The 26,958-nt window shown below is 37.4% G+C and overlaps 3 protein-coding genes across 3 annotated transcripts; all 3 read left to right on the forward strand.

The window, feature by feature from the left end:
- Window positions 1-515: 515 nt before the first annotated feature.
- On the forward strand, window positions 516-19,250 carry LOC149013814 (Peptidase M1 family protein). The gene is made up of 33 exons (XM_089160196.1): window positions 516-970; window positions 1,444-1,521; window positions 1,691-1,735; window positions 2,052-2,192; window positions 2,429-2,504; window positions 2,765-2,841; window positions 4,684-4,797; window positions 6,041-6,115; window positions 6,209-6,316; window positions 6,401-6,613; window positions 6,724-6,785; window positions 6,884-6,911; window positions 7,010-7,096; window positions 7,211-7,236; window positions 7,914-7,977; window positions 8,133-8,213; window positions 10,662-10,709; window positions 10,865-10,883; window positions 11,057-11,061; window positions 11,548-11,559; window positions 11,690-11,746; window positions 14,936-15,045; window positions 15,132-15,212; window positions 15,308-15,491; window positions 15,943-16,091; window positions 16,224-16,362; window positions 16,481-16,627; window positions 16,702-16,783; window positions 16,887-17,062; window positions 18,006-18,116; window positions 18,502-18,618; window positions 18,741-18,812; window positions 18,955-19,250. Exons 1-33 carry the CDS (start codon window positions 893-895, stop codon window positions 19,033-19,035), a joined length of 2,943 nt encoding a protein of 980 aa, XP_089016322.1. The 5' UTR covers window positions 516-892; the 3' UTR covers window positions 19,036-19,250.
- Window positions 19,251-19,347: 97 nt separating this feature from the next.
- Window positions 19,348-20,570, forward strand: LOC149013815 (uncharacterized). The gene has a single exon (XM_089160195.1). The coding sequence runs from the start codon at window positions 19,412-19,414 to the stop codon at window positions 20,231-20,233; it is 822 nt and encodes a 273-aa protein (XP_089016321.1). The 5' UTR covers window positions 19,348-19,411; the 3' UTR covers window positions 20,234-20,570.
- Window positions 20,571-21,208: 638 nt separating this feature from the next.
- Window positions 21,209-22,789, forward strand: LOC149013816 (LDL receptor wingless signaling/trafficking chaperone). Its single transcript, XM_089159338.1, has 3 exons — window positions 21,209-21,752; window positions 21,880-22,008; window positions 22,203-22,789. Exons 1-3 carry the CDS (start codon window positions 21,408-21,410, stop codon window positions 22,383-22,385), a joined length of 657 nt encoding a protein of 218 aa, XP_089015464.1. The 5' UTR covers window positions 21,209-21,407; the 3' UTR covers window positions 22,386-22,789.
- The last annotated feature ends 4,169 nt before the right edge of the window (window positions 22,790-26,958 follow it).

Here is a 26,958-nt window from a genome sequence, read left to right on the forward strand (position 1 = left end):
TTCCTTCCCTAAAAATAGTAAAATTTCATGAAATGACGGTCCATACTAACCAATAAACTTAGTTTAGTATATATTTTTGGAAAAAAATCCTCTGTTTTGTACAGTTCTCTCTGCTGTGGAACACTATACATATTGAGATTTAAAGTTTAATTTTAAATTTAAAATATTTAAAAATAATATTATAATTTATTTGCTTTCTCAACCAGTTATTTGGCATATATGTGCAGTATTGTGCGCAACTGAAGATGTTTTTCCTCTATTCTTCTATTTACAGAAATTTCCAGCCAGCTATTTTACCTTAAAAGGTAAAGCTTCCAACTAGATTTAGGGAAAAGAAAAATAACCCAACTGAAAAGTCCAAAGTGTCCTCCATCTTCTCTATTTACATGAGCAGCAAGAAAAATATCTTCTGTGGGACCTTTATTTATTTTGTTCCATGCTCGAGCTAAGTATTTAGGGAGATCATCTGTGTTGTCTCTTCGATCTTCTTCTGGTCAGAGAAAGCAAAGGTGAGGGGTTGAACACTTGAACTTCAATCGATCTTCTCTATAAACCTTTCGTTTGTCACATCTATTCTAATGGATATTTGTGTTCGAAACAAGTCATATTTAAGTTTTTCTTTTTATGTTTTTTCCTAATTTCATTTGGTAATTTAGATTTATCCCTTTTACTTATAAGAACGGCACAGAAGTGATAGGCTCTGTGTTGCTCTGCGGAGATCGTCTACCTCTCGCTGGCATTAAAAGGGTTCGAGGGTTCGTTTCGTTTCCGTTGTATTAGTCCAGTATCGGGAAGAAGAGAGTTTTATTTATTTATTATTATTTATTTTTCTTTAAGCTGATCTGGTTGGATTATCTGGATTTGCTTCAAAGTGGAGTACTAGCTCAATTAAATGGCTCGCTTGGTTCTTCAATCCAAAGGCTCGACTTTGACGAAGACGGGTTTCTTGGGCTTACTGTCCTCTCTTAATGTGATTTTCCAACCTCATTTTTCCCCCCTTCTATTTGATACTGTTACTGATTAAATCTCGTATCTGGGTTTAATTGTATCACCATCACATTGGCGATGATGTATGTTCAATTAAGCGGCTGATTCGTTTTGCTTTGGTGGGTGTAGTTGGTCTTCAGTCTTGTGATGGTGTTAATTATTTTTCCATTGTTCGGATGTTCGGTTTTCACTACCAAGTGGATATACAAGTTACTAAAGATTTGGTCTCACTACTATATATGCGTTTTTTCTAATCCCGCATGGGTTATTGGGGGTTATAGTGGTTGCAGCTGCTGTGTTTAGTCTTGTACTCTTGTTCAACAATTCCTGAGGCAGTTATGTGACGAACTGCCTCGAGGTTCTCTTTTCTAAGAACCATTTTTGTGTGTCAGAAGCAGTGGTTTCTTTTGATGGCTTCTCCTGGAAATTAATGTACGTTAGTGTTTTTTTTGGCAGCTCAATACAACTCATCGTGCTAGTTCCTTTCATTACTCAGCAAAGACTCTCTCCAGAAACAGGCAGTACTGTTCAGAGGTTAGCAAATTTCCACTAGAGTTATGGGAGTGTGTAGGTATTTGAAGGGACCCATGGAGCATGGGTTTAACACCTCTTTTCTTCACAGATAATTGTAATTCAGACAGTTTAAATTTGAAGAGGACATTCTTGGTGTTCTCACTTTAAACCTATCAATTGAGTTTTGTAGGTTACTTGTTGGAGAGATAAACAGTTTCACCGATTGTCAGCACATGTAAGTTGCTTTTCTTTTTTTGGTGGAAATATATAAGTTACTTTAAGGTACATATTTGCATGTCCATGCTGATTCCAACATTTAAAAAAAATAAAAAAAATCTGTATTTCACATAATTAACCTCCTGAAAGAAAAAAAAACTTCGTTTTTTCACATTAGGACTTCTACTTCTGGTTTTGATTCGGAAATACAAAGTATGTGTTAGTTTTAAAGGATCCATATTGTCGCTGAACCTTTGTGATTTTTCGCTCATGATTTGTGGTTGATTTTGCCTTTTGGTTAATTTTGTTGGTGGGTGCCTTAAACGTTATTTCAGAGGACAAAGCAAACAGGCAGGAGGTTGATTTGTTCAGTTGCAACAGAAGTCCTACCTACTCAGGTTGAGGAGTCCAAAATGGATGCCCCGAAAGAGATCTTTCTGAAAGATTACAAGGTTCCCGAGTACTACTTTGATGCGGTATGTCTAATTAATTTGAATTTTATTACTGAAGTTTTACAGACTTAGGGTTTATGTGTGCTTTATGGCAGAAATTGAGCATATTGCAACATTTTATTGGCCATTTGTTCCATATCTGTATTGATTTCTTGGATAGTCTTGTGATATTCAACCCAAATTTCATTCAAAATATTGTCTCAAAGCCAATTTTTTCCACTTATTAAGTTCATCTTTTTAATTTTTGGTTTGTGGATCAGGTGGATTTAAAGTTTTCTCTGGGAGAGGAAAAAACTATTGTTCATTCACAAATTACTGTTTTCCCCAGAGTTGAAGGTGATTTACAGTTTGTTGACTTATTAAAAGAACATTTGTTTGGTTCTGTTATTTTTGTCTACTCTTACATACAGAATATTAATCTATGGAAAGAATCTCTCACATGCAAATTAATAAAGTTTGATCTATATTCTGAATATCTCACATGCAAAGAAGTAAAGCTATTTCTCTCTCACATTCTAGTATAGTTTTTCGGGTCTCTTATGTGGTTGTGGCCTATATTTTTGTGATCTTCGGCTCATTGATTTCTTTGGAAATAGGTGCTTCTTCTCCATTGGTATTGGATGGGCAAGATCTGAAGCTGGTATCAGTTAAAGTTAATGGCAACGAACTGAAGGTATATGGTGCTCTTACTTTAATTTATTGTGGCAGTGTTTTAGTATCATTTTATGATCCATCGTTCATAATCTTTTGACCTTCTTGTCTTCTTAAAGCTTTCCTATTTATCTCCACCTGTACTATTTTTAGATTTTGATGGTATAATTTGAAAGCATTAGTTTCATGTTTGCTTCAACTCCCTCTTACATTTTTGATGATTTATTGCTGAGAGTCTACCCCACACATGATTTCAGTCTGATGTGTACTATTCGAGAGACTACAGATTTCTATAATATCTGGGTATGCAGGAATATCTTTAGGGCCTGGGATGTTGTTGGATGGATCATAGGCTATCTGGGTTGACCCAAGAATTCCAGTCCTGATCACAAGTGCTGAGCCTTCCACAGCTTGATTGCGTATTTACAAATTAGAGGTTTACCCATAAATAATCTGTTAGATCTTGGGTCAAAAGATTTTCCGTTTTGGGCTGGATGAACTGCATTTATTGATCCAAATGGGTTGGGTTTCGCTTGTATTTGGTCTTGTGTATGATTCTAACAAATAATGTGCTCAATAACTGCAAAAGTCAATATCTAAATATCTTCTACTTTTTGGTACCAATGAGAAAGCAAGCTTACTTTGATGGTTCTGCTAGTTAAGAAACATGAAGTATCATATTTGTGATGATAACAAGAAGCAAAGTCTGGGAACCCCAAAATGAAAAATATGCTCTTTGCCTATAATCAATTGCAACATCAAGCCCTACATTCTAGAAGTTGAACCAATGCTAAAAATCGTAACCTTTTGCATCTAAGATCTTAAAATTGGGTGATGGAAAGCATTTTGAGTATTAGTTGAGGTTTGTAAGTATTGAGTTTAAGCTTTCTATTTCAACTTCTATATTTATTGGTGTTCTAAGTTAGTTCCTTCAGTTTTATTCTTGTTGCTTTCCTCTGTTTGGATATTCTTTTCTTTAAAAGGAAAGAACGTTGAACATTATGTCGTGAATAATTTTTCTTGCATGTGAGATGGTAAACTGAAAACAGCTATTATTACTTCCTCAACTTCTTATGGCTTCTATTTTTTTGGAGTGTTTTCCCTATATTACATTTATTCTGGAGTGGACCTTTTTTGAAAATACTGATTGTTCTTTGGTGATTTTTTTCTGTGTGACTGTTGGGGGTATTGGGAGGAAAGGAGCAGAAGGTGGTAGGTGTTTCAGGTCATTTATGGCATCTTCTCATCTTGACCTATGATTTCACAGATCTATTGCATAAATATGGTATTTGCATAGCATAATTTGCACATATAAGTGGTCTAACCTTTCTAAATTGTTTCAGATGCATTCTTTCCTATCATCATTGATTTTTTTTTCTTTAGGTGTCCCAATTAGTATAGGGTTGATGTCATAGACCAGGATGGATGTTGTAGACCAGGAGTATCTTCCAGTTAAATATGATGCCCTCCTGATCTATTTTAAATTTGTATGAAGGGTCTGAAGAGAGGGAAAAAAGACAAATGAGTGTATGCTTTACTGTAATTGATGGTCCTTTTGTTCAACTACCCCTTCAGTTCTTTAATGAGTCTGTCCACTATAGGCATTCTAGTTGTTCCAAATTTTTTTATAATTCATGAATTTAATGTTGGATTTTGTTTTTTCTTCTTGGATCCATGATGACACTAATCTCATAATATTGTTCTTCAAAATGAACATTCTTTGTGGAAATGAGATTCTTAAATTTAAATATTTTAAGGCCCTTTAAAAGCTTTTGTTGCTAGATTGTGAATTCACACAGGTTGGCATCATGCTTTTCATATTTGATCAAACCTGGCTTAATTATAATTTGTTATTGTCTTGCAGGAAGGGGATTTCAACTTGGATTCACGCCATCTCACTCTCTCATCACTTCCAAGTGCTAGATTCACTCTGGAAGTAGTTACTGAAATATATCCTCAGAGTAACACATCTTTGGAGGTGAAATTGTCTGTCTATATGTTATATTTTTTTGGGTCAAATATGTAATATTTATAAACATCTATTAAACACCTTTTCCACCCTCACCCCCAACCCCTCCTACCCATTATATATTATATATATCATATAAAAAATAATATGTATAGAGGTCGTTGGTTTATGGGATAGGAAAAATTTAGGCCGCCAGCATGTAGACACATTGTTGTGTGAGGACAGCTAGTTTCGGGGAAATCCTGAAAATTTGGACAAATTCCAGTCCACCTCTCCAGGTCCCAGCAAGAGTGGGGATTATACTGGCATACTGACTTGTGGACCAAGATGACTAAGACTGATCAGGATATAGCAAGAGGAATGGGCCAAACTGCTAAACGGTGCAGGCCAGGCCGCCGGGGCAAGGTAAGAGACTAAGAGTACAGAAATTCCTTGGGAAGCACGAGTCCAGAAAAACCTAAGGATACTGTAGGACATGCTATTTGGATTCCATATCAAAATGCTATCTGAATACCCTCTACCCCTCTCCACAAAGTAAAGGAAAAAGTTCACAAGAAAAGCTTCTGAGGTTTGAATCATGTTAGAAAACGCCTTCTTTTGCTTCTCCCTAATAGGCCACTTTAAGGGAACAATACATTGTATACCACTGCATGGAGGGCCATCCTCTAGCTACTCCCTAGTTAATTAACTCATTGGTACTTCGAGTTCTGGTTTATAGCTGCTGTTTTTTTTTTTTTTTTTTTTTTTTAAACATTTTTTATTTATTTGATATTTGATCATTTAGTAATTTTGAGTTTCTATTTTGGTTATTGGCCTTTTCTGAGACTACTCTATGTTGTCAAATCTGACCATTAAATCAGTATAAGATTTTACAGACTTGTTCTCCTTGGTGAATAAACCTTTGGAGCACAATATTTGAATAGGGCTACCCCCACCGTCGTGGAACTTCGCGTGTGTGGGGAGCCTCCAGCACAGGGTTCACCTTATTTTCTTTTTTTTGAGTAGTCTACCCGTGATTCTCTCGCAAGCTGATCTCCCACTGGACTTCATTGGTTCAAGATTAGAGCAGCATTAAAAAGAGATCTGGCTCTTCAACTATAATGGAAATATCTCTATCCTGCCCATCTGAATTTGTATCTATATTAGGTGTTTGCAATTTACAGGCCTATTTAATGTCCTTAACGTAAATACGTGTGCTTACAACTTGCAGGTGTATTTCCTATGCGTTAATTATTTTCCTTCCTTGCTGCAGGGCCTTTATAAGTCCTCTGGAAATTTCTGCACACAGTGTGAAGCTGAGGGTTTCCGGAAGATCACATTTTACCAGGTTAATTTTCTCTTCCCATTGTGTATGTGGATTTGGTAATTGATATTTATGACAAATGTTTTTGAAATTTGAAGTTTTACCTCTTGTGTTCAGGACCGACCCGATATCATGGCCAAATTTACTTGTCGCGTTGAAGCTGATAAGACCCTATATCCTGTACTATTATCTAATGGGAATCTTATAGAACAAGGAGACCTTGAGGTAAAACTTTCTAATGGCTAGGGGACATTGAATACCAATATATGCTATTTCTCTCATAATGAATTTTGTTTTTTTGAATTGCAGGGCGGCAGGCACTTTGTCCTTTGGGAGGATCCATTCAAGAAGCCAAGTTATCTGTTTGCACTTGTTGCTGGACAGTTGGAGAGCAGGGATGATACATTCATTACTCGTTCAGGGAGGAAGGTGTCCTTGAGGATCTGGACCCCAGCACAAGATAAACCGAAGACGGCCCATGCTATGTATTCTCTCAAGGCAGCCATGAAATGGGATGAGGATGTTAGTTTTCTTCATTTTTGTTCCTCTTTTTAAATTTTTTTTTTAATTGCAATCTTGAAGCTTACTAAGTGGAATATGTTTCCGAATGCATGCGCCTCTTTGCTTAACAGGTTTTTGGTCTTGAGTATGACCTGGATCTCTTTAATATTGTGGCTGTCCCAGATTTTAATATGTAAGATAAAATTCAGTTGCACATTTCTTTTGGTTGTATACGCCTTTTAGTGATCTGCGTTCTGTGTTAATGTAAATTTTTTCCTTATTGATTTTCAGGGGTGCAATGGAAAATAAGAGTTTGAATGTATGTCTAATTCTTCAAAGCATTTTGAAAATGAGTAACTAATTGTCTACATAGTTGGTTAATTTTCTGAAAGTTTTTCTTGAAATGTTTAATAACAGATATTTAATTCAAAGCTTGTCTTGGCGTCTCCAGAAACTGCTTCAGATGCAGATTATGCTGCAATTTTAGGAGTTATTGGTCATGAGGTCTGTTCTTATTTAGCATGCATTGAAGATTGTGATGTCTGTGGTTTTCTAATATGGTTTTGGAAGACCGTAAGTTATACTAACTAAAGTCTTCTGGGCTTGTTATTGTTGCAGTATTTCCACAACTGGACTGGAAACAGGTTCACCTTTTATCCTTAACTTGCTCTAGGACTTTTAAAAGCCAGTCTTTGTCTCTTGTACCCATGGTACTAAATTATGCCGAAATTTTGGTAGTCTCAACTCTCAAGCTTACCGAAATAAACCTGGTCTGAAACAAAATTGAGTCAGTTGACTGCAAAATGTCGGTATTTCAGTGAAATTTCATCAAAAAATTTCAAGGGATTGTAGTTCATAAATTGTAAATTGTAAATTGTTGTTGAGATTTGATTAGTTATTGATATTCGTTCTTGCATTTTAATGGAAGTTTCAACATTTTCTTGTATATCTATGTTTAGATTTGTGAAAATACACGATCCAGCTTTGCCTTCATACAGCCGGGCATGTGCAAATCAAGGAGACCAGTTTGTGTTAGGTTTTAGTAAGAAATAACATTACCATTGTGTTTATTAGCCTTAAATTAGGCTGTACACCAAAAACCTGGTGTAAGAACCACCGAAAACCTCCAAAACCATCATACTAAACATGGTACACCATTGTACTTGTGTTTTGGTGTAGTCAAAATGAAATTTCAAACCTTGCTTTCACCACTAATATGAAGACTAGTGCTTTCTGATTTTTGAATTGGTTTTTATGGATGGTGCATGATTACCCTTCATGATTATCTTGAGTTGACTGAAGTGCTCAACATGTACGGCAGGGTAACTTGTCGTGACTGGTTCCAGCTTAGCTTGAAGGAAGGTCTAACCGTCTTCAGGGATCAGGTACAACAGATAGTATATGAATTATGATATGATAAATATTCTTTTGCATGTCTCATTAGGTTTTGTAGCGATTTGATCATTTAAAAGAGCATCATCATATGTGTTGAATCCTTTCTGCACTAAGATTTTCCCTAAAAGTGTATAGCAATGGGCAGGAATTCTCTTCTGACATGGGGAGCCGTACAGTCAAACGGATTGCTGATGTTTCAAGGCTTCGCAGTTACCAGTTCCCACAGGTTCTACTGTCAATGCTCTATACATTAGTTCATTTATTTTGTTGGATCACTTCTTTTTGGTATTTGCCTTTGTTCGTCTAATACTAACAATTATCTACTTATCTCTAGCCAAGTTCCGTTACATTGCAATGTGTAAATGTCATATGTGTATGTGGAAGTGGAAACCATGCTTTGCTTACTTCAATTTCATTGTTTCTGCATGTTTTTAAAGCCTCTGTTGCTTTTTATTTCCCTGTTTCACTGCAACTCATTTGTTTCCCTAATTTGTGTAGCTCCTTATTGTTTTTCATTTCGTTTTGCATGGGATTTCTATTTCTTGTGTGTAATCTCAAGTCAGATCCAAGTATTACTGGGTAATTGCGTTGGAAATTTGGATTCAAGTGCTTGAGTGCAATTTTGGTTAATAATTTGGATACACAGATTTGGCCTTTTTTCCAGTAGTTTTGTGTTACAATGTTTAGAGTGGCTATTAAATTGGACGTGTATGTTCATTCTTTAATGATATTCTCCAACCATGAAAATTACTATGTCCCCCTAAAGAGGAGTCCTCTATCATCAAATCCAAGGCATCCTATGCCAAAAATCCTACACCCCAATCAAGTAATTCTAAAGCCCTTGTTACCTCAAATAAGCTTTTCTCCCACATTGTAGTTGGAGCTAGCTAGTCTGATGCTCTAATTACAATGTGGGAGAAAAGCTTTTTTGAGGTAACAAGGGCTTTGGAGTATTATATATATACACACACACACACATTAGGATAATCAAGGATCTTTTGTGGTGTTACAAGTGTTGATGGAGGAGCATTGTTAGAAAATGATCCAAGAATGATGGAGAAGGGGTTTCCTGTAAGAAAAGCCCCCCTTTCACAATAGAGAGAGCCCTCTATTTATAGGCAATGATGGATTTGAAATTTGAAATTTCAAATCCAAAATAGTGCTCCTTCAAGATTCTAAACATCTGTCACTGTAGATGAATAGGAGATGCTGTCGGGCACTGTAGCTGATTGCAATGATAAAATGTATTGATGTTACAACGGTTACTGTTGATGAATAGTAACCTGTTGGGTACTGTGGCTGAAAGTAGCACTATTCTCCGCCGTCCAATTAGGGGATCAACTATTTTGCATTATTGGAGATCAATACATCTGTAATCATGCAGGAGCATCAACATTGGGGATTTTTTTGCATTTAGAGGTCGTGTGTTGATGGTCATTGTGCAATGTCGCTAGGAATGGGAAAGATTCTAATTTTACTTTTTTGCCCATTGTCTTATTTCCAAAAGTTATTTTTGTCATGGGTAAAAATGATTTTCAAAACAAGTTGAAAAATAGGTTGAGAATGATTTATCAACTATATCATTTTCAATAATTGTCATTATCCATGAGAAATGACAAGATTACACTTGCGTTAAGTAACTTTTGGGAATAAGACAAGGGGCAAAAAAAATGAGGTTACAACTTCTAAGTTCACCCACTCAATGACAACAAGATACACCCATATATATTCTGTGCTTATAGAACTGATAGTTTTGATGCCAGATTCAGACATGGTCATTGAGTGTCTAAAATGCAGGAAAATTAGGTGAACTGTCTTCCTACAGAGCACTGCACTAGTTGGATATTGTCAGCTGTTGTAGTGAGTATTTTGGAACTTGATGGGGCTGTCCGTGTGTGTGGTGACCATGAGGAACCTTGCTGAATTACTATAATGCATGTTTAGAGGTGTATTTTCACGAATTATGTATCCCGTATCCGCAAAATAATCTGAAAAAGGAGTGTTGTTTATGAATTAGATGGAATTCGGGAGTACCCATGGTAGAGGCTAGCAGTAGCTTGTTAGTTCCTTCTATCATGACTAGTTTGCTAACTTCGTTTGCTACTGTTTCACCTAAAGGCTCAATTGTTAGGAAGGACAATGTTAATGTAAAGGGCAAATTACATAGTGACCCCCTGTGTTTGCAATCAATTACATCTACTATCCCTTAAAAAAATTACAGATGTACCCTTACTGCTTCCATTTTTGCTTTCAATTCTTAAAAGTAGGGGGCATCTGTAATTGATTTTTTTCAGGGGTAGTAAATGTAATTGATTGCAAACATAGGGGGTCTATTTGTAATTTGCCCTAATGTAAATGTCGACAAACATGTATGACCTGTTCTATGGCTATGCTTTCCAACTTGTTACTAATTTGTCTACAATTTCGATTCAAAGCTAAAATTGGTGGTTTAGTACCCAGAAGTCAGTGCTTGCTGCTTGTGCATTTTGTACCTTCTGTATTTTGCTTGATTACAGTTCTAAAATAATTCTTGTCCATCTTCAGAATTTACAATTCAATTCTATTGTATTGTTAAAAAGAAGAAGCTATTACCGTAGACTATACATAAACAGACTTATTACTTTGTTATGTCTGTTTCTAATTACAAAATTTTATGTTCTTTTTGGTTATTTAGGATGCTGGTCCTATGGCTCATCCAGTTCGACCACATTCATATATCAAGGTAAGTAAATCACCCCTTTTCTTTTTCCTTTGTTTTCCCCCTTTTCCACCTGTCTCTTTACAATTCTTCTACTAAATTCTCAGCTATTTAACATTGTAATTTATAGCAATCTACCATAATTGGTACTGACTGTTGCTTTATCTGTATCTGAACAGATGGACAACTTCTATACAGGTGATTTGAACAATTTCTATCTTTACCTGAAATATTTTAAAAGGTGGCAGTGATTCTATATGTTATTTGTTTATTTTTAAATTTTTTATAAACACTGATGTGTTTAAATACTTGGATGACGCTGTAATTTGATCTTGCTGGGGCGGTGGGGTCTCACCTACTCCAATTGGCAGTGACGGTATGCTTCAAAATGCCCTCTTTTCTTGTAGATATACTTTTAGTCTGTTTTGCATGATCATTCACTGGCATTAGTTTAGTGTTTTATGAATGTGGGCCAGATGTCGACAGATTGGATTTTAAAAGGCTTAAGTTTGGATTCATCAATATTGTATGGGACTTTACTTTAGGTTCTATGCAGTTTTCATATTCAACCTGTAGACTAGTGAATCTTGCCACTTAAAGATTTTCTAGAATGGGAACTTGTTACTACAGTACATCATAGTACTTATTCTTATGTATTGCATATAAGTTACAAGTGGTATAGTGATTCTAAGTGTTGAACCACAGCTCTTGAAGTGACTTGAAAATGAGTCTAGTTTAAAGATTTGATTCATTTGGAGTGTCCATGCAATGTAGGTCATTTTTTTCCCTTTTCATTTCTTCTCGTTTTATAAATGTCTAACATGTCTTTCTTTTCTGCTGTTTGCTGTTTTCTTTCTTCCAGGTCTATGAGAAGGTTTTCATCTCTTGACTTCAAATCTCATGTCTCATCATTCTCTTTCTCTAGCACACACACAGACGCACAGATACTGATGTTTTACAATTGCTTCTTTAATTTTGATGAATTATGCTTTCGAACTTCTCAGGGCGCTGAAGTTGTGAGGATGTACAAAACGTTGCTGGGTAGTGAAGGGTTCAGAAAAGTAAGACATGAACTTTCCTGATTCTCAAGACTAATCTACAGTTCTCTCTATTCCCCTCTGTTATATAGTACTGCACAGATGCCAACTTTTTTAATTTTATGTCTATTGTCTATACATACACTAATTTTTATGAGGCTCTTTATAGAAGATACTAAACTTTGGGGTACTACAAACTACAAAGCCAACACTTTCAGAGCATGTATACTTTAGAGATTCCGGTTATCCTTTTTTTTTTGGGGGGTGAGCCGTCGCCTCTCCACCGTCACCGCATTGCCTCTGATATACTTTGAAGAATTGGTGCCCCAACCCGGAATCGATACCTTTTGAGGAAAGATAAAACCCATTCCAGAACCATCGATCACCACATTCCAGAATTCTAGATGACGATATAGTCTCTATCGAAGGTAGAAGACGATGCTTTATAATTCTAAAGTAGACCAAACCAGCATCTATTGAACTCACATAGACCAGACCATACTAGGGGTCTCTTTTGTGAATTTGCATATCCCTCTTTTGTGAATTCACATATATCTAGGGGTCTTTTTTGTGAGTTCACATATACCCAAGGGTTTCTTTGTGATCTGCATATATCCAAGGGTCGCTTTTGTGAATTCGCGTATATCTAGGGGTCTCTTATGTGAATTCACATATATCTAGGGGTCTATTTGTGATTTTCCATATATCCAGGGGTCTATTTGTGATTTTTCATTTATTTGAGGGTTTATTAGTGATTTCCCATAGATCTAGGGGTCTCTTTCGTAAAAGAAAAAAAGATGTCCTCTATCCTATGAACCTCTAATTGGGTGGTCAAGTTATTCAGTTCTGCGACATTTTAGTTGTTTAAAAAAGGGTGAAGATTGAAGAACAACAAGTTTTTTGCAAACATGGCAACCACCATTAGATTCGAACAACTAAAATGTCGTAGTTGGTTGGTCAATAAACCCACTAGCTCCAAACATTATCCTACTCTTGCTCTTCTTTTGGTAAGTTTTGATGGAAATGGTCTCTATCTGCGTACTTGACTATTGCTGGAAAAGGACTTGTTGGACACATTACGGGGACCACTATTAAGTCTACCACCACAGGTTTTTCTCAAAATAAATGGATTTTAGATGACTCTCTTATCATGTCGTTCATTTTGAATTCCATGCATCCAAGTATTGCCTGTGGATACTTATTACTTGATACTACAACCCAGATTTGGAAGGCTACTACAGAAAAACTTGGACAGTTGGGGAGTGATGCACACGTTTATGAGCTACAGAAGAAGCTTCATGAGACTACCCAAAATGATTTGACTGTGGCCTAGTCTTATGCTAAATTGCAATCTCTTTGGCAAGAGTTGGATCACTATAGGGATTATCACCCCACTAATCCAGATGTTGTGAATACTTATCGGAAGCACGTTGTTAAGATTTGTGTTTATGATTTCGTAGTTGGTTTGAATGTGGAGTATGATTAGATCAGGGTACAAGTATTGAATCATTCTCCCTTTCCTACACTAGAACAGTCTTATGCGCTTGTTCAATGTGAGGAAAGCCATCAATTAACCATGTTGCATGCTCTTATTGTGGATAAATTAGGCCTACAGTGTGTTAGCACCAAATTAGATTCGATCAAGGAATTTGTCAAGTGTGAGCATTGTCACAAACCATGTCATACCAAGACCAACTATTGGAAGCTCCATGGGAAGCCTACTAATTTTGAGCAGAGAAGAGGAAAACCAAAAAGCTAATTTCTCTAAGATTGTTCCAATAACACCTTTTGAGCAATAATTTCTTCAAATTCCAATAGATTACTATATTATTACACCAAGGCATGTAATTCAATGGTTTTAGGCCACATGTACGCATACATTTTGGAGGTCTGATAGGAGTTACATATAATGGTTGCTGTCTAGCAATTGATGTCTTGATCAGTTCCATCTAGGACCCAGATCAGAGGTTGTGAAGGCGCAAGTTTTTAGACCATGTATAACATTATCCGCCTTCTGGGCAATACAGTAGATTCAATGGGATAATAGTTTCTTCCCTTTTTAAAGGCTTTCAAGAGATCTTATTGTAGTTCTAATATGGGAACCATTTCTTATTGCCTATGTTAGAGATATAGCAGAACCATTGCAGGTCTTATTCACAAATAAAGATTTTCCACTTATTTAGCCATGAAAATGGCAGGGTTATTGGTAACAGCCACGTGAAATTCAGATTCTTAAATCATTCAAGTGGAAAGATGAATCCGGTTTGTCAACTCGTCATCGCCTGGTATTCAGTCCTTTTCAAAGTCAGGAAATTCTGTTGTCAGAGACACAAACATTGGTTCAACATCCTTCGTAACATGTTATTTAGTTAGTCTTTGGTGCCACCATTCATCACATTTGTTGGGAGCGTCACATCAGAAGATAGACTTCCAAATCTCGTTCTTCAGACTCAATTTGGAATGCCATTTATTTTGATGTTTTTTCTAGATTGCCTTCTCTTCCCCATCCCCCTGTTTGTGACACTCCCAGAAATAGGTTAATTGTTAGTTTCTGGGGTCTCAATTCTGTTTCGGTTTGTTTGTTTGCTTCTGCTGTTGCTTTCTCTTTGTCTTTATATAATTATTTATTCATCCAATATATATATATATATATATATATATATATATATAATCTAGATTTTCTTGAATTTTAAATATTTAAATAATCTCAGAACTGAATATGAGATTACAGTTGAAGAAGATAATTGTTTTTGGGTGGGCTTTAATTGAAGAAACACTTGTTACCTTAAGGGTTGTGAGAAGGTAAATCCTAACTTCTAGGGTAGCTTCGCCCTTTTGAGTAGTGGAATACTTGTCTTGCTGGATGAATCTTTGATGGTTAAGATTCTAAGAAACTGTATTGCCATTCAGATCTTGATTTATTTTACTTAGTAGCTTACGCCATTCTAGACAGTGCCCACAATCCATCCATAGTATTCTCTCTATGCTTCAGCATACTGTAACTTCATTCTTTAGTTATTCACTTTCAGCTGGGAAAAAATTATTTAAATACATGTTATTTGATATATAAATACAGTTTATGAGTTTGTTTTTGAAAGCTATGCCTTAATAATCTGTAATGGTGAACAATATGTTCTTGTTACTTCGTTACCATTTGTTAATGCTGATTCTCATGGAAAGTTGTGAGCTGAAAATATTTGTGTAATGTTTCAGGGCATGGATCTTTATTTCAGAAGGCATGATGGCCAAGCTGTGACATGTGAAGATTTCTTTGCTGCCATGCGAGATGCCAACGATGCAGACTTCGCTAATTTCTTATTATGGTATGGATATGAGTAGTCTTGTTCAGCTGTGACTTCATGAGTTATCCCGCATCTTATGGTTGTGGGTGGATAAAACTGCATTATAGGTACTCTCAAGCAGGGACACCCCTTGTGAAAGTCACATCATCATACAATGCTGAAGCGCAGACTTATTCTCTAAAATTCAGGTGCATATATGAAGATTTTTGTTGCGGATATCTGTTCCTAAGTTTTTTTAGGGCTCAGGAAATCATTACATGGCTTTCAATGGGATTTGTCACAGTCAAGAGGTGCCACCAACTCCAGGGCAGCCGTTGAAAGAACCTATGTTCATTCCGGTGGCAGTAGGTCTCCTAGATAAAAATGGGAAGGATATGCCACTTAAGTCGGTGTATCATGAAGGGATGCTGCAATCAATTGAAAAGAATGGTCAATGTGTTTTCACTACAGTACTCCAAATGAAAAAGGTAACTGCTATGTTCCCTGAATGGCATGCTGTATTTACTCTCTGTGTTACAGGTCATAATATACATGTTTGAGATGTTTGTCTCTGAATTTCATGTTCAGGATCACTCATGCCTTGTTTCATATTCTTTATAGTCACCACTTGGAAGTGTGAAGTAGAGGGATATGTAATAGATTTGAAATGCCACTTATACATCCATCCTAATATTTAAATGGTGACTATCACTTGTCCGTTTAGGATATCCGGAGGATCAACACTTTGTAGAAATGGTGAATATGCTTTTGATTTTCACGGGCGATCAGAGACTGAAGTTTCTTTGTCGTCTCTATGACATGAATTGAACTTGTGCATTGCTATCAAACGATTTCAAATTGTGGGACTTCAGTCCTTGTTTATTCTTGTAATGAATTTTTCCAGAGTGTTAACTTATCTTGTGTTTTGTTAATAAGCAGAAGGAAGAGGAATTTGTGTTCTCTGATATACCTGAGCGTCCAACTCCCTCTCTTTTACGGGGTTACAGCGCCCCTATCCGTCTTGATTCTGATCTTTCTGATATTGACCTGTTTTTTTTGCTTGCTCATGATTCGGATGGATTCAACCGGTATGTCTTGTCTGGAAAACCCCCCTTCTTTGCTTTTGAAGAAAGCTTTTTTGTTTTCTATTTTTTCCTGTGTGGTGACTAAACAGTCAGTTGTCCGTGGGTGCTATAATGATAATTTTTTCCACCTTCCAGTTGGGAAGCAGGTCAGATATTGGCAAGAAAGCTGATGCTCAGCTTAGTGGCTGATCGCCAGCAAAACAAAGAGTTGTTTCTTGATCCGAAATTTGTGCAAGGGATCAAAAGCATACTTTCCGATTCAAGCTTGGATAAGGTACCTGAAGGGAGAAGAGAAGCTCTTGTCTCGTTTGAGAATTCGGTTTTTTGTTGAAACCACAATTGAATCTACCAATCACTAAAATTCTGTGTGTTTTTTTTTTTTAAACCTTTAGGAATTTATTGCCAAGGCGATAACTCTGCCTGGGGAAGGGGAGATAATGGACTTGATGGAAGTTGCAGATCCTGATGCTGTGCATGATGTTCGGAGTTTCATTAAGAAGAAGCTCGCTTCAGAACTAAAAGCAGAGTTCCTTAGCACAGTAAGCAGGCAATATTGTTAATTACTTTTTTTTTGTTGGAAGTTTTACATCAACTAAACTTTACATCACAACAGGTTGAGAAAAACAGAAGTTCGGAGCCCTATGTATTTGACCATCATAATATGTCTCGGCGAGCTCTGAAGAACATTGCTCTGGGTGGGTGTCATTAGAAATTTAATGATGGACTTCTTTCTAGACATTAATTCTTCTGTTTATGCTGTTGTGGTTATTTTTTATTTATTCTTTCATTTTTGTGTAGCGTATCTCACATCACTTGAAGATTCAGAAATCACCGAGCTGGCTTTGCATGAGTACAGATCGGCTACGAACATGACTGAACAGTTCGCCGCTCTGGCAGCTATTGCCCAGAGTCCTAGTAAAGCCCGTGATGATGTGCTTGCTGATTTCTATAACAAGTGGGAGAATGACTATTTGGTGAGTTCAGACCCAGTGCCAATATTATTAAAATCATCCCTAGGGCTTTGCAAGTTGATTTTGCTGTATCTTGGCTACTTCTGCTTCCCAACCCCGACCAAAAGATTATAGAGAAGGAAGAAGAAAAAGAAATGAAATTCGTAGTGGCATTTAGGTTTGTTTTCTGTAATTGATCCCTGCTAATTTTCATGTCTGTCCCAACTTGCATGACCCATTTATTGGTATAATGAGTAGTAGTATTCTTTGTATGGATGCCTCTTTAGTAGTAGTCCTGTAGTTGTGTACTATCCTTGAAAAGCCTTCCTCTCTTGGCTGGCTTACCAAGTGGATGGGGCAAAATGTTAAATGGCTATAAATGGTTAAAATTGCACAAAGCTTCTCGGGCTCTCTTCATGTGGTTATATTGTATTCTCTTAGGAATTGCACTCATATGGGTAGCCCATGTACCTAACACTTCAGGGGGGCATGTATAGAAAAAAGGGTAAAGTGGGATATAATCCTGGGACCTTAGCTGCAACCAACATAGTCCTTGTTGATTGAGCTAGCCAACAACTCAGTGTTTCTTGATTTTACTGATATGTGATTTAGAAACCACTAACACAATACTCATTGTCGCACTTTTTTTCTGCATTTATAGCGTGAGGTCACGTGTATATATATTTTTTTTCCAGCTACTTATGTGCATGTATTACTTTTTCCTTTTTTTTTTTTTTTTTGGGGGGGGGGGGGGGAGCAAACTGAAATATAAATGCTGGGTTCTAAAAAGTACTAATGTATGGTTCTTTGTGAGAGTTCTATTCAAATGTTGGTAAGAGTCCTCTTTAGGATGAGGTTTTATACCTTGCATGTGTTGCAACTTTATCCTCTTGGTGTAATGGTTTTGTTACCAAATTAAGAAAAAGCAAGCTTGTTACATCTTTTCATCTTTATCTTCACTCTTCAGGTTGTGAATAAATGGTTTGCACTACAATCCACATCAGATATTCCTGGGAATGTTGAGAATGTTCGGAAGCTCTTGGAGCATCCTGCCTTTGACTTGCGTAATCCAAACAAGGTAATCAATATTCTGAGGGCTACCTTTTATTTTTAATTCATATTCTTTTATATACTTGACTACTCAAGGGCCTGCAGGAGTTGAGAAAGTGCATCACCATTGAGAAAAAACAAGGAAACACCAATCACCATAAGAGAACTAGTTTCTATATTGTCAAATGCAAAACTCAACTTTTTTGAAGTCTGATAGTTCTGAACAATAGGTTGATGATTATTTTCAATAGTCCGACACTGTGTATCCACTCAAAAAGTCATGAGGCTAATAGAGAGAACCCTATGTCGCCCATCATTAGATGACCACATAACCTCCACATAGTGAAGATAGCTGCATGTCAAGAAAACTCTTCCGCACTTGGTTACTAATCTAGATCCTTTTCATGAATCAGGTATATTCTCTGATTGGAGGATTTTGTGGATCTCCCGTGAATTTCCATGCAAAGGATGGATCAGGCTACCAATTTTTGGGAGAAATTGTTGTGCAGCTGGACAAAATAAACCCACAGGTATTATGAAAAGATGATACTATCGAATCATGAGATGCCTCCTATGTTAGTTTTCCACTTCTGAGTTATATATAACACAGACTATTGTTTATTCACACACACTTCTTTGCATGAATTCCAAGGTTGCCTCCCGCATGGTATCAGCATTCTCAAGATGGAGGCGTTATGATGAGACCAGACAAAACTTTGCAAAGGTAAGCTGCAATGTCCAATGTTAATATTTGCTTCTAAAGAGGGAGGGAAGGAAAAGCCTGAAAAGCCTGAAAAGCCTCAGCTTTTCATGTTAAGTCTATGTTTGTTGATACAAATTTATATGGTTTTCCATTCCTTGTACAGGCACAACTGGAGATGATAATGTCCACCAATGGATTATCAGAGAACGTATTTGAGATTGCCTCAAAAAGCTTAGCCGCTTGATTGCACTGTGGATACTGGGTTTCCTTGTGTAATCTATCAATCCCCTCTGTTTCACAAATTGATCCTTCCCCTCATTTGATGTAATGGATTAGATTTTGATAAACTATCATGGGTCAACGTCTTGACATTTGTAATTTGTTATGGAGTTGGTTTTAACTTTAAATATTTATTTTGCCAAGTGTGCTAATGGGCAGATGGTCGCTGTTCTTCCACTTCTTCCCTTACAGGTTTAATAATAATAATAATAATAATATGTACCAGGAACAGAAGCCTTCGTGAACGTCGTGACCACCATTACCACCACGTTTTGCCTCTTTCCTCTGATCTTGTCTTTTAAGTCCTGCATTGCTCAGCGGCAGCAAGCCAGCAACGGAAGATGGCGTTGAGAGGTCCATTAGAGGCGAAACTGAGCATCTCCTCTGCAAAGGACCTCAAGAATGTGAATTGGCGTTACGGTCGTCTCCAGCCTTACGCCGTCGTTTGGGTAGACCCAAACAACAAATTATCCACCCGCGTCGACCCAAACGGCGACACTTCCCCCGTTTGGGACGAGACACTTGTCATCCCTCTCCTTTCTCATCTCGACCACTCCACCACACTCTTCATTGACGTCGTTCACGCCAACGCCGCACGCGACACCAAGCCTTTGATCGGTTCCGCAGGCCTTCGGCTCAAGGAGATCATAGATGATGTGGGTTATGGACAGCCACTGCACCGTACGCTGCGGCTAATCCGTCCATCAGGTCGTCCACATGGGAAGCTCGATGTCACTATCACCGTTCGTGATCCTCGCTATCGTGAGCCAGATCCGTATCGTGCCCCATACTCTGCGGTTCCTCCGTATGTGCCGGCTTATGGCAATGCGTATTCAAATGCTCCGCCGCCGCCGCAGCCCTATGCGGTTCCGGTTGCCGGATACCAACCTTACTACGGATCCGGGTCTTACGAGCAGGTTGGGAGCGGGTATCCGTTGAAGGCGGAGAAGAGTGAGAAGAGCAAGTACGGGTTGGGAACCGGGTTGGCTGTTGGGGCGGTTACAGGAGTGATAGGTGGGTTGGTGATAGCCGAAGGTATTGATCACTTGGAAGACAAGATCGCTGACGATGTGGAGGAGAGAGTTGAGGAGGATAATGACTCAGACAACGGTGGATATGGCGATGACGACGGTGGTTATGGTGGTGACGATGGTGACGAGTGACGACTTCTCTAAATTCTATTTCGAAACCTGTTGGTCGTGGGTGGGTCGGGTCTTCTACTACTATGAGTCTACAACTAGGATTCTTGGGCGGGTGGGCTTTTTACACCGGTTCTCTTCGTGCTTACATGGTGGGGATTCATTTTCTATCAAGTCTATAACTAGAATTCTTGGTGGTGGCAATGGGTGATTTTCAGATGAAAGAAGAAGATTAGTGAAGAGAAAAGCTCTTCGTTAATCTAGAATGAGGATATTATGGCTATTTCATCTCTAGGATCTTGCATGGGGTGAGATTCTAATTTTATTTTTCAGTTTAAGGTAAGAGTATTATGATGATTTGACATTATACACTTGTGATTGTGAATGTGTGCGTTTTCCGTAATTTTGGCGGCCAAAGAGAGACCGCCATCCATTGAATGCCACGTGGAGACCTTCAACGACATCTGGAAAAACTCATTTATATTTTTGGAATGAGGTTAATTAATATGAGGCGGGCTTCACTCGGCCCTGAGGGGATTCAAACTCTGACCTCTTATGTGGAAGCGTTGGTCTTTGCCGACTGAGCCACCCCTCGGGGTTATATATGTGGAGGTATGTTATATATGAAGTGTCTTTGTTAAAATAAAAAAAAAAAAAAAAAAGATTTTAATCCATAAACCAAGGCCCACCTTAGCTCAAATAGGGCCAAGGTTTTGATAGCCGTAGCAATCATGCAAGCCTGGGCCCCAAAGGGTTGGGCCTCTACTAGAATACTAGACCAACCTACAGTATAAGTTGGGCTTGGGTTATAATATCTAAGGCCCAATCTCTGGGCTGAGTTCAGTTTGGGTTGGGCAAAGTCAGGTAGAGTTTGGGCTGAGATATTTCAGCCCAATACAAGATTGAGTTGGGCTTGGCTGAACTAAGAGTAATAAAAAAAACTGAAAAATTAAAAGAAATTAAAAAAAAAAAAAAAGAAGAAGAAGAAGAAGAAGAGAAGAAAAAAAAAAAATGCTCCTGCTTCTGTGATCTGCGGTAAGGTCTTGTCGTCGATTTTTAATTACCTGAAAATCATTCACGTCTGAGCACGACTCACTGCTCAGGCCACCCTGGCTTCCGATCTTCTTGAGTGTTTTTCCATTTATCTCTTTTGCGTAGTTCTAGTCAATTATTGTGAAGAGAAAGAGAAGTTAGTATCATGAGGAATCAGAGCAATCCTTTCTCCTCTTTACTTCTGGTTCATCTTCTCCTGCTCCTCACACTGCTCTTTGTAGCCGAAGATGGTGGTCTTGTTAGAGTTGCAGAGGGAGGAAAGAAAAAGATTCATATCCCAGACGAACTGGATGATGTGATCGATGACGAAGAGGACGATGGGTGGAGGCAATGGGGCCAAAAACGCAGCCCATCGCAAGATTCCGAATTTGATCCTCCTCCAGATTTCAGTAAGATGGATCCATCAGAGATTCAAGCCGAAATGTTGAAGCACCAAACTGGCCCCGCTTTTGGTTTCGTCAAGCTTCGATTAGGTGTTAAACGGACACCGGTAACCCTAAAAAGAACTCCTCTTCTTTTCCCCTAATTTCGCTTTCGCTCCTATTCAATTTCTTCTACGACAACGTTGATTTGTGGGTTTCCTTCCAAATCTCTGAATCTGAAATGGGTATTTTCAGGAAATGGTCTCGGAGCTTGCTATGAAATGGAACAAGGTTCTCAAAACTGGATCCGTTGAGACCAATTTCATGACTGTCGATCTCAGTACCATTATGTTCACCATGCAAAAGGGGAAGGACACAACAGAGGTAAGTTGTACCAACTCAAGATTTTTCTTAAAAAATTGAGATTTGAAAGTGAATTGAATTCGATTTTGTTCAAGGGAAAAGCTCAGAAATTAATTATGAAAACTACTTTTAAAAGTTCAATTTTGATATTAGACAAGAATTTGTTTCCATCATCTGCTCAAAAGATTTCGATTGGGTTTGTCTATGTTTGCCAGTTGAAAGATTTTATACTGAGTCAACCGGAGGCATATGAGATAAAAATAGGTGATAACATCTTCCGGAGACCTGGAGATCCTCCTCTAGAGGAAATTCTCGAGAAGCTCCACGCTGAGAAGAATAAAGCCCCTGATGATAGTTCTACAGAGTCTTCAAATCAACTGAAATCGGACGAACTATAATGTTCTTGCTGAATCAAATTAAAAATCTTCAGCTTAGTGCTTTCAGTTTGATGATTGTTTGTCAGTTCTAATTCAGTTTGGTAGTTGATGTACTGTGAGCTTCATGTGATTCAAAAGATGATAAAAGCCTACTGTAGTTCAAAATCGAACATCAATGAAACTGCCCAAAGAATCACAAATTTGATATTTGCTTTTTAATTTATCTTCCTCTCAAGAACTGGTTGTTGAGTGAGTTCTTTTTCAGAGGAATGATGAAATCTTAGTGGGGTGTTAGACCCAGGTGCCTCGGTTTTCCTTAAACCTGCTTTCAACAATTCTTAGGAGTGAAAGTTAGTTTCAAGAAAACCAAGTTAAAGGGTACCCAGAACACAGCTCTAGATGAAATTTCTAATGAAACAGAGTTTAGCTTTTAGCAGTAATGCATCAACAAATATGCCTTGAAACAAAACAAACAAAATGGGAATTTTAGGTCGAAACCGTATTATTTATTTCGGAGATCGAGATATTTATATAAAAAAATTTTAAACCAAAGAGAATATATAAATATATATAAAAGAAATAATACAATGATATTACAAAGCAAATTATAGTCTCATAAAAACTCTCCCACCAGCCTCCTCAGCCACAATGGCTTTGAGGCGTTCAGGAACCCTCACGAATCAAAAATCACCTCCTTATTATCATTTATCAGACTTACCAAGAAGTCAGCACATCTATTCGTCTCTCTAACTTGATGAACCACCTTGAATTGTTGCAACTTCCCTATGGAATCCCAGATCTCTTCAAGTAAAAAAAGGACGTTCAGTGAGTATTCACCACTTTCTTAGACCATGTCTACGGAATACGAGTCTAAAAACACCACCTTCACTATACGTGGTGTTGAAAACCCCCCCAGGGCCCCAACCAACCCCCATGGAGCTCCAAAGAAGTGTATTCTGCTTCTCAACACCACTCCTAAGCAAAAGCACCATCACCAAGCATGTCAAAAAGCACCATAACCACCCCTATGTAACCGAACAAGGTACCAGTGTTCGGAGGATTCCAATGATGAAACGATGGCAATCGGAGAGTATAAGAAACAGAAAGACCCCACTTCCCAAAGAAAGATCAGGTAAAAAATTGGATGTTTAGAATAATGGTGAGTCATTAAAACCAAATCGGGTAGAATCATGGATAGGAGAGACATTATATTAGGGATCGTGTGGTTAGAAACACTAAGTCCCTCAAGAGAAATAATTATAGAAAAGTCAAAATATTAATGTTTACTAAACAAATAGCATCAATACCGGGAGTTGGTTCGTAGTGGAAACCCGAGTCCCTAAATAAAGCACGCACCTTACCATATCCTTGAGAGACAACCTCCCTAAGGCCACTAGCCATCCCCATGAGCTCACAAGAAAAAAAAGTGATATCAATTGGACCTCAACACCACCCGCTAAATTTGCAAAAACACCATGACAGCCAAGGGCATGGCGAACCTAGGTTCAACATGGAGAGGACCATAACACAACACTATTAGTTTTAATTTTGAACCGATCCAATCGGTAAATTTTAAAAACAAAAACAAGTGAAAAGCCACAAAAAACCTTTCTAGTGTCAATATCATAATGGAAATAGACTATCTTTGAGATGGCAAAAATCATCAATGATTGATTTGATTTATACCCAACTTCCCAAAGATTTAAGATCAGTACAAAATCTTATCTGATGTTTCAAGTGTATAGATATGAAATATTAAAAAAACAGCGCCCACATCAACCACAAATAAAAATAAGTAATTAATAGAGAAAAGGGAGAAGACAACTATCGATTCAGGGATCTTCGTGTGTTTAGAAAAACAAGTTAAAGAGAAATAATTGATAGAAATAGGAAAAAAAAAATTATTGTTTACTATGCAATGCAAATAGAATTAATACTTAACTGTGAGATGTGTGCATAGTGGTCAAGGCTTCGCCTAGGCGTCGCTTAAGCAAGGTTCGAGTATCGAATCCTTGTGGACTGCAAAAATCGCCCTTCCATTTTCAGGGAGACTAAGCCCAGATTGAGATTAGATGTGTTGATAGTCAGAAAGATGCCTAATCGAAAATCTCGCAATTCTTCATAAGATTCCGATTGTAAAATATCAATGATTGACCATTTGATATTTATAATCACGCAACTTGTTCAAAATTCAAATAAAAATAAAATCTTATCAAATGTTTCAAAGAAATTAAGTTTTTGATTTGATGTATCTCACCAATCCCAATCACATCGCGCTCCTCACATCAACCACCAATAAAAATAAGTAATTAATAAGAAAAACAAAAAGAAACTCCTTCCTTTTTTTCGACTTTTATTTGGCCTTTATGTGTGGTTTATAGTATGTTGGATGACTTAAGAAAAATATAAGTTTTTTATTAAAAGATATGAAAGACAGAATGAGAGAAACTAAAAAAAAAATTTGTCCTAGTATGCAATGTTATTTGAATTAAACTTTACTTGTGAGATGTTTGGGAGTTTTGGTGTTACAATCAAAGATTGTTTAAGCATATTATTTGCCATCTCCACCATTAGGTACTTGTTAAGTATGTCAAAACTTCCGTAATTGATGGAACGAATTGAATTAAATCTTTTGACTTATCCCATATTAAGTTGGACTAATCTGATGCCAATATATAAGAGGGAGCTCCATTAAGCGCAAACCATTAATCTTTGAAGAAGAAAGATTTAGATTGATTGCTTCAGTTATGCGCATTTGCCGTCATACAAAACAATTCAAGCCGTCGGATCGAAATCTCGATCAAAATTTTGGATCTAACAGTCTGAAATTCTACTTGACAGTCATACACCAGAAGCAATTTCGTTAAGATTGAGATTGAGATTAAGAGTGCCAATAAGAATAAGGCTGGGACTGGGACTGGGTTAGTATGAATTGTCAAACTTAATTAATTGCCGTCATTAACAGGTGAGTTGTATATGTTAATTTTTTGGGTTCTTTGTGTGTGAATGTATATGATAAAGTTAACATATATGATCAATCACATCATTGTTGATTAAAGTTCATGAGAAAAAACAGTGCTTATCCATCTAATATCCTCTTCTGAAGGCTTGTACGTTGTTGTATCTATAAATGACCGAAATGTTGGATCTGCGTCTACACCAACTTTGCGATTCAAATGGGTTGTTTTTTCCACTTTAATCACACTATTCATTGAAGGAGCAGCAAAGCCGGTTTGCCCAAAATTATGAGTGATCCAAATCAAATCTTCATTTACTTTTCTCATAATTCTTGTTGGAAACTTCTCATAATTCCTCACCAACCAAGCATTACCAAAATTGTTATGCTGATGAAGAAGACTCTGGTGAAAAAAAAATGGAATTTTGGGTAATTTGTGTAGGGGTCAGGGGGTCTTAATTCAAACAACTTTACAACTCAAATCTTTAAAACCAAGAAATGCTGGCTGGAATATGGTTGGACCAGAAAGATGGACCGTGTTGGTGTGGGATTTCAATTTAATTGATTGATCATATATAAGAACCATTTTAGTGTACATTAGTCTAGGATGGATCACAACTAATATTGACACTAGTGTGAATGGTTGAATTAGTATTCATTAGACACTTTTGGCCCCTCATTAAGATCTGCAACCCTCTTTTGCTTGCCCACCCCAATAATTCAAATTATTATTGAAGGGGAGGAGAGGTTGTTATTTGATGCTATTATTATGAAATAGTCATAATCATGCATGCTTTTTTGGTTGATAGCTTCACATGTGATCATTATGGAGTGGCCTTGAATGATGGTTGGTATACCATAGTGGTAACTTAATGTCAGGATATCAAAATAGTTCTCTCAACAAAAATTGTTCGGGTTGTTAACCAGTAAAGGATAATTGTCTTCTTGAATCCTCCTTGTGCTGAAGTCTTTAACACCGGATTCGCCTTTACACGTAATCATTGGAGTAATATGGCTTCATTGTTGTGTTTGATTTAGATATATAATATATATAGAGAGAGTACTCAAAAAAAAATTTTCCAGGGTTGGGGGGCGCCGGGGTGGGGAGGGGTGGGGTGGAACTGATCACAATTGTTCATAGGGCACGGATCCTAAACCCTAGAGGTGAGGGCATAGACCTCATATTCTACTAGGGTTGATCCTCACAATGCCTCGAGTAATTGACTCCTAATCTATGGTTTTACTTGATAAAGTGTACAAAACAATAGACCTAATGAATCCATCGTTTAAAACTAAAGTCTAAGGTTCAAATCTATCTTTTCATATCTTCTCCCCCTCCCAACACCCTCCCATCACCTTTTTGACTAGTTTGATTGATGAATCCATCGATCAAATGTAAAGAATGGTGAATGTGCTTCTGGCACAATGGTGGCAGTCTTCTATCTGTAAAAGTGTAAAACTAAGAAAGTCTTGGGTTCGAATCCATCTTTTCATATCTTCTCCCCCTCCCAGCACCCTCCCATCCTGTGGGTCTATCGACCCTGTCCTTTTGACTGGTTTGATGAAGACAAGAGAAAAAAAGATAAAGGTGACAAAAGGTTTGATGAAGACAAGAGAAAAAAGAAAAAGGTGAAAAAA

The sequence above is a fragment of the Hakea prostrata genome, chromosome 6 (genome assembly GCF_041222555.1).
Source record: "Hakea prostrata isolate BN-2017 chromosome 6, UWA_Hpros_2, whole genome shotgun sequence".
NCBI lineage: Eukaryota > Viridiplantae > Streptophyta > Magnoliopsida > Proteales > Proteaceae > Hakea > Hakea prostrata.